This window comes from Danio rerio, chromosome 19 (assembly GCF_049306965.1).
Source record: "Danio rerio strain Tuebingen ecotype United States chromosome 19, GRCz12tu, whole genome shotgun sequence".
NCBI classification, from domain to species: Eukaryota; Metazoa; Chordata; class Actinopteri; order Cypriniformes; family Danionidae; genus Danio; species Danio rerio.
In genome coordinates, this window is record NC_133194.1 from 49512501 (window position 1) to 49520000 (window position 7500).

The window sequence follows — 7500 nt, forward strand, 5'->3', positions numbered from 1 at the left end:
ATAAATAGTATGATAGATAAAACCATGGTACGATAGATGGTACGATAGACGGAACGATACCACAATAAATAGTATGAAAGATAAAACCATGTTACGATAGATGGTACGATAGACGGAACGATACCACACTAAATAGTATGAAAGATAAAACCATGGTACGATAGATGGTACGACAGATGGAACGATAGCATGATAGATAGAACGATAGCACAATAAATAGTATGATAGATAAAATCATGGTACGATAGATGGAAAGATAGCACGATAGATAGAACGATAGCAAAATAAATAGTATGAAAGAAAGAACTACAGCACAATAGATAGAACAATAGACAGTACGATAGATGGAAGGATAGCACGACAGAAATAACGATAGATAAAAGGATAGTTAGAACGATTGATAAAATGATAGTTAGAATGATAGCACAATAAATAGTACGATAGACAGTACATTGTATAATAGATAGAACGATAGATAAAACTATAGATAGCAAGTACGATAGAAAGAATGATAGATGCAAGTACAATAGATAGAACGACAGATAGTAAGTACGACAGAACGATAGATAGTAAGTACGACAGATAGTAGGTACGATAGATAGAACGATAGAGAGAAAGTACGTTAGAACAATAGAAAGTATGTTAGAACGATAAAAAGTACGATAGAACGAAAGTAGGGCAGACGGACGGACGGACAGACAGACGGACGGACGGACAGATAGATAAATAGACAGATAGATAGATGGATATAGTACAATAAATAGTATGACAGATAGAACAACAGAATAGATGGAACATTAAATAGATAGAAAGTATGATAGAACGACAAATCGACTGATAGAACAACAGATAGATAACTCAGCCCTAGCCAGCATATTAACGTTTCAGGCCTAAAAAAGAATTCAATTATGGTTTATTTACACCGGGTCATCTTTCTAATCATGCGAGGTCATATGGCCGTCCTCTCTGTTGAGGGAGTGTTATATTTCCAGCACGCGAGACGTGTACAAACAAATCCAGATTGGGCTGCTATAATATCTGAGAGCCGGGTGAAATTCCCATGGTGGAGGCGTTTTGAAATGAGTGCAGTGGAGTTGGTGAATAAAAACCGAAAGGATTACAGCTCAATACTGTACCTGGGAATGTGTCAGACATGTCAATGGCTTTCTAAAGCAATAAAAGTGTTTCGCAATCTGGTGTAAAAACACACACCCGGGGAGCCCTGCTGGTCTCCATGGCACATGAAGCACAGCTTCAAAAATATTCAAGATGACACAACTCACTGAAACGGCGCATATAAAAATGGCACATTGCTGGGTAAATTGGACGGCATGACGCATTACAGAAGATAATTCAAGAAGTTTATATTACAGTGCCCAACTTGTTCTCGTACTATAAATCACAACAGTGAGAGAGTGTAATTAGGAGAAACTGCACAATGATTAAGCCCCAATTACAACAAGTAGCACTTAGTATTCATGTTAATCCTCTTTATAAACAAACTATAAAGCATAAAGTGCACCACTTTAACCATGATGCGCAAAACTTTAACCCAAATGATCACTTTTGATGTAAGATTTACTTGTCTAAAAACCTCATGTTAAGGACATGTATATCTTTGGGCTAAGGCGAGGTTTTACACTGCACTTTAAAACATGGTTCACACCACATTTAACACAGGGTTATATGAAGTGCTGAAATACTAACATCCAGTGTTGAACAGAAAGATAACTTCAAAATGAAACCGCAAATCTCACAATCCTTCATTTCCTTCTCAGGATTGCGAGTTCAGGTATGTCTAAATTACCTCTCAATCCAACTCGGTTGCAAGTCAGAAGGCCAAATGCAAACTGTAAATTCACAATTGCCAATTGTAACCCCAAATAATCCAGGTACTCACTAGGCATCGGACGATAACCGTTTCAAGGTATAATGGAAAAGTCAAGGTTTTAAAACCACCAAAATTTTCTATACCATTTCTGGGGTATGTGTAAGATTTGTTTATTTACGTTTTTTTTTTTTTTTTTTTTTAGGACAACAGTATCTACAGCAGAATTTTTTTTTCCAAAGATGCTGTTTTTAATTGTAAAGAAATCTGTGTTTTTGAAACTAATGAAGACAGCAAGTCCATGATTCCTTTGAATTATACAGCCTGACATATTTACTGCTCCAAAATACTTTAAATCTTTCAAAATAAATAAATAAATAAATAAATAAATAAATAAATAAATATATATATATATATATATATATATATATATATATATATATATATATATATATATATATATATTATTTTATATAAATATATATATATATATAAAAAATAAAATTATATATATATATATATATATATATATATATATATATATATATATATATATATATATATATATATATATATATATATATATATATATATATAAAAATATATATATATATATAAAAGAGAATATATTTTAGAGCAGTAATCACAATACTGTGATGCTGTAAAATCATGATATTTTTATCCAAGGCTATCATACCTTCAGAATCTTATACCGGCCCATGCTGCCTAGTACTCACTGCAGAGAGTTATGGGCCGCTATAAGATTCTGACAGTATGATAACCTTGGGTAAAAAGATCATGGACTCACGGTTTGACGATATTGTGATTACTGATTTAAAATATATTATTTTTTATATTATAAGTCTGGGTAAAATAACAAAAACCTTTTCCCCTTTCTGAACAATACATTTATTTAGAGAAATATTAAAATATTTCAGCAGTAAACATGTCAGGCTAAATAACTAAATTAAGTCATTGACTTCTTCTGTCTTCATTAGTTTCATAAACACTGATTTCTTTACCATTTAAAACTGTATTTCTGGATATCTTTTCTGCTGGAGATACTTTCTACTGAAAATATCTTACACATAGCCTAGGAACAATACAGCAGAAAATGTTGGCGGTTTTAAAACCTTGACTTTTCTATACCGCGGTATACTTTGAAAAGGGTTATCATCCCATGCCTACTGCAGAGCCACATGGGCAGAGCTGAGTTCCAGCAAGGGGGAGTTTAAGCTCCAGCTCCATGATATTAGCCATTATCACTTTTATTTCTCAGAACTGTGAGATTTTATACCTCACAAATATAGGTTTTTATTATGCTACTGTGAGAGATAAACAAAAAAGCCCTGTTCATATTTATTTATTTTATTTTACAGCTTAAACAGTTTGATGCAGTGAGGTGCCTGAATGTTGCAGGTAACTCTTTTGCAACAAGCAACCAAACCTACTGTGCCTTAGTGTTAACCTAATTAATTATTCATGACCTTTGTAAAGTTCAAACACTTTCGCGCTCTTCAGGTAAAAGAGGGCAACCAAAATAAGCTTGCATGGCGACAATCTCACAGGTATGTTATTAAAAAAACATTACAAGAACGTTCCAAATAAAAATGTTAACCCATGTTAAAACTTGACAACAGACTGACCCAAGAGAACACGACAAACATTTGTGTACGAAAAGTGTGAACCTTGTGTCTTAATTGTCATTTCTACCAACTAATCATGTAGTAAAACAACCATTTGCACTCTTAAAAGGATAGTTCACCCAAAAAAAAATGCTCTCACTATTTACTCACCCTTAAGAGGCACTAAACCTTTATAAGTGTCTTTATTCCACTTACATTTTGAAGAAAGCTCTAAACCTGTAACCACTGACTTTTATAATGAGATATTTTGAAGAATGTTGGAAACCTGTAACCACTGACTCCCATAATAGGAAAAACAACTACTATGGAAGTCAATGGTTACAGGTTTTCAACATTCTTCAAACTATTATGTTGTTTAACGAAAAATATTGAACATTTTTGTAACATATGAATTATGACAGAATGCCCGTTTTTACATTAACTATCCATTTAATGCATTTAAAAAATAAATAAAAAAGGAGCAACACTACTATGGAAGTCAATGGTTACAGGTTTCCAACATTCTTCAAACTATATTAAGTGTTTAACGAAGAAAATGTAACTTGTTTGGAACAAATGGGGAGTAAATTATGACAGAATGCTAAGTTTTATGTTAACTACCCCTTCAATGTATTAGAAAAGAGCACAACTACTATGGAAGTCAATGGTTACAGGCTTCCAACATTCTTCAAACTATATTATTTTGTGTTTAACGAAGAAAATCGAACATTTTTGTAACAAATGGTGAGTAAATTATGACAGAATGCCCATTTTTACATTAACTATCTATTTAATGCATTTAAAAAAAAAGAGCACAACTATGGAGGTCAATGGTTACAGGTTTTCAACATTCTTCAAACTATATTGTGTTTAACGAAGAAAATTGAACTTGTTTGGAACAAATGGTGAGTAAATTATGGCAAAATGTTCAGTTTTGTTAACTATCTTTTTAATGTATTAGAAATGAGCACAACTACAATGGAAGTCAATGGTTACAGGTTTCCAACATTCTTCAAACTATATTATTTTGTGTTTAACAGACGAAACAAAAATCTAAAATGTTTGGAATAATGGTGAGCAAATGATGACAGAATGCTCAGTTTTACGTGAAAAAGGCACAACTAAGGAAGTCAATGGTTACAGGTTTCCAACCTTCTTCAAACTATATTATTTTGTGTTTAACGAAGAATATCGAACATTTTTGTAACAAATGAGTAAATTATGACAGAATGCTCAGTTTTAAATTAACTATCCCTTTAGTGTTAAAAAAAGACTGTAACTACTATGGAAGTCAACTGTTACAGGTTTTAAACATTGTTCAAACTATATTATAGTTGTTAAACGAAGAATATCAAACATTTTTAGAACAAAGGGTGAGTAAATCATGGCAGAATGCTTATTTTTACATTAACTATCCATTTAATGCATTTAAAAAAATTTAATGTAATTTAAAAAAAAAAAAGAGCACAACTACTATGGAAGTCAATGGTTACAGGTTTCCAACATTCTTCAAACTATATTATTTTGTGTTCAACGAAGAAAATTGAACTTGTTTGGAACAAATGGTGAGTAAATTATGACAGAATGCTAAGTTTTATGTTAACTACCCCTTTAATGTATTAGAAAAGAGCACAACTACTATGGAAGTCAATGGTTACAGGTTTCCAACATTCTTCAAACTATATTATTTTGTGTTCAACGAAGAAAATTGAACTTGTTTGGAACAAATGGTGAGTAAATTATGACAGAATGCTAAGTTTTATGTTAACTACCCCTTTAATGTATTAGAAAAGAGCACAACTACTGTGGAAGTCAATGGTTACAGGTTTACAACATTCTTCAAACTATATTATTTTGTGTTTAACAGACGAAACAAATCTAAAATGTTTGGAATAATGGTGAGCAAATGATGACAGAATGCTCAGTTTTACGTGAACTATCAGAAAAGGGCACAACTACTATGAAAGTCAGTGGTTACAGGTTTCCAACATTCTTCAAACTATATTATTTTGTTAAAGAAGATAGAATATTTTTGGAACAAATGGTGAGTAAAATATGGCAGAATGCACAGTTTTGCGTTAACTATCGCTTTACGTATTAGAAAGGAGCACAACTACTATGTTAGTCAATGGTTACAGGTTTCCAACATTCTTCAAACTATATTTTTTGTTTAACGAAGAAAATTGAAATTATTTGGAACAAATGGTGAGTAAATTATGGCAGAATGCTAAGTTTTATGTTAACTATCCCTTTAATGTATTAGAAAAGAGCACAACTACTGTGAAAGTTAATGGTTACAGGCTTCCAACATTCTTCAAACTATATTATTTTGTGTTTAACAGACGAAACAAAAATCTAAAATGTTTGGAATAATGGTGAGCAAATGATGACAGAATGCTCAGTTTTACGTGAACTATCAGAAAAGGGCACAACTACTATGAAAAGTCAATGGTTACAGGTTTCCAACATTCTTCAAACTATATTATTTTGTGTTAAAGAAGATATAATATTTTTGGAACAAATGGTGAGTAAAATATGGGAGAATGCACAGTTTTGCGTTAACTACCGCTTCAACGTATTAGAAAAGAGCACAACTATTATGTTAGTCAATGGTTACAGGTTTCCAACATTCTTCAAACTATATTATTTTGTGTTCAACGAAGAAAATTGAACTTGTTTGGAACAAATGGTGAGTAAATTATGACAGAATGCTAAGTTTTATGTTAACTACCCCTTTAATGTATTAGAAAAGAGCACAACTATTATGTTAGTCAATGGTTACAGGTTTCCAACATTCTTCAAACTATATTATTTAGACTTGTTTGGAACAAATGGCCAGTAAATGGTCAGAGAATGTTCAGTTTTGCGTGAACCATCCCTTTAATGCATTAGAAAGCAGCATGATATGAGAAGTTTGAGGACTCACTTGTCATACTCTGCGTTGTCCTTGTCACAGCGCGCGTCCTTGTGTTTCTGCCAGTCTTTGCCATGTTTGCAGGTGGTGAGCAGCACTACATCCTCCGCGTTATGAACGTGATATAAAGCATTCCTCGTGTCCGAGCCGATGCCTGTCAAATAGCGCTTGCCCTTAAATACCAACATATACTTTCTAAAAGGTGGAATGGTGTTGTATTTCAAGTAGCCCCTGTCCCCGCCGGTCCTCGGGTGCTCCTTGGAGAACAAGGGGATGGAGATGTCAAAGTTGGGTCTGAAGTTCTCGGTGCTGATGCTAGCTTTGGCCAGCATGGCCTGACCAATGTCAAAGCCCAAATCTTCCGTGTAGTCAGGCCATGTGCCAGAATACAAATTAAATATGAGGTGATTCCTACCGTTGTTCCACAGAGCCAAGCTCTGCACTTTAGTTTTGAGATTGTGCACATACTGCGGAGACAACTGGTCTCGGTCGAGAGTGTCCAAGCTCAGCACAAACACGCACGCCTGACCAGGGTCAGAGGTGTAAAATCTAGAGCCCTCGATGGTGGATAAGATGTTCTGGTAACTTTCCGATATCTTCTCCCCCTTCTGCTGCGGATACACGTAGACTTTGAAGCCGTTCCGTTGGCAGAGCGAGAAATCAAAGCAGGATTGCATGCGGCACCGCTTACCCTTATACACGCTGGAGTTCACATCTCTCTTCTGCCTGGGCGATATGTGCACGTTATAGTCCTCCGTGTCCGAGTGGTCCCACGGGCTGAAGTGTTGTAAGGGGTCCGAGAAGTGTGGCCACGGCTGATCGGGCCGGTTGTATCCATGTGTCCGGCTCCTGGAGCCCGGGGCCGCGGGACCCGGGACCCCTCCTCCTCCCAAGTAAATGAGCAGAACTAGAAAGGCGCCAGTCAAGAGCGAGATCAGATATCGTTTTTTGGCCTGCATGTGTCCTGAAGGCCAGATCGCGCTGTTTGGAAATAAATCTCAAGCGTTTGGAAGTTTGTCCCTCAACACCACCACCTCCTCCAGCTATGGTGCTGCTCCGCCATCTTCCAGCCTGCGAGGATTTACAACTCACGTCTTCTTCTTCCCGCTTCGGATTCCGATCAGCTACCAGCA

General features: G+C 35.1%; 1 protein-coding gene across 5 annotated transcripts in view; it reads right to left on the reverse strand.

Moving 5' to 3' along the window:
- The window catches only part of ext1b (exostosin glycosyltransferase 1b), a 222163-nt gene that overhangs the window by 214027 nt on the left and 636 nt on the right, over positions 1-7500 (reverse strand). For all 5 annotated transcript variants that reach the window (XR_012394557.1, XR_012394556.1, XR_012394558.1 and 2 more), the window contains 1 exon segment: positions 6380-7500. This exon segment is cut by the window's right edge. Coding sequence is in view for 2 of the 5 variants with exons in the window: in NM_001012369.2 (NP_001012369.2) it covers positions 6380-7326 (947 nt within the window). In the remaining 3 variants the exon portion in view is untranslated.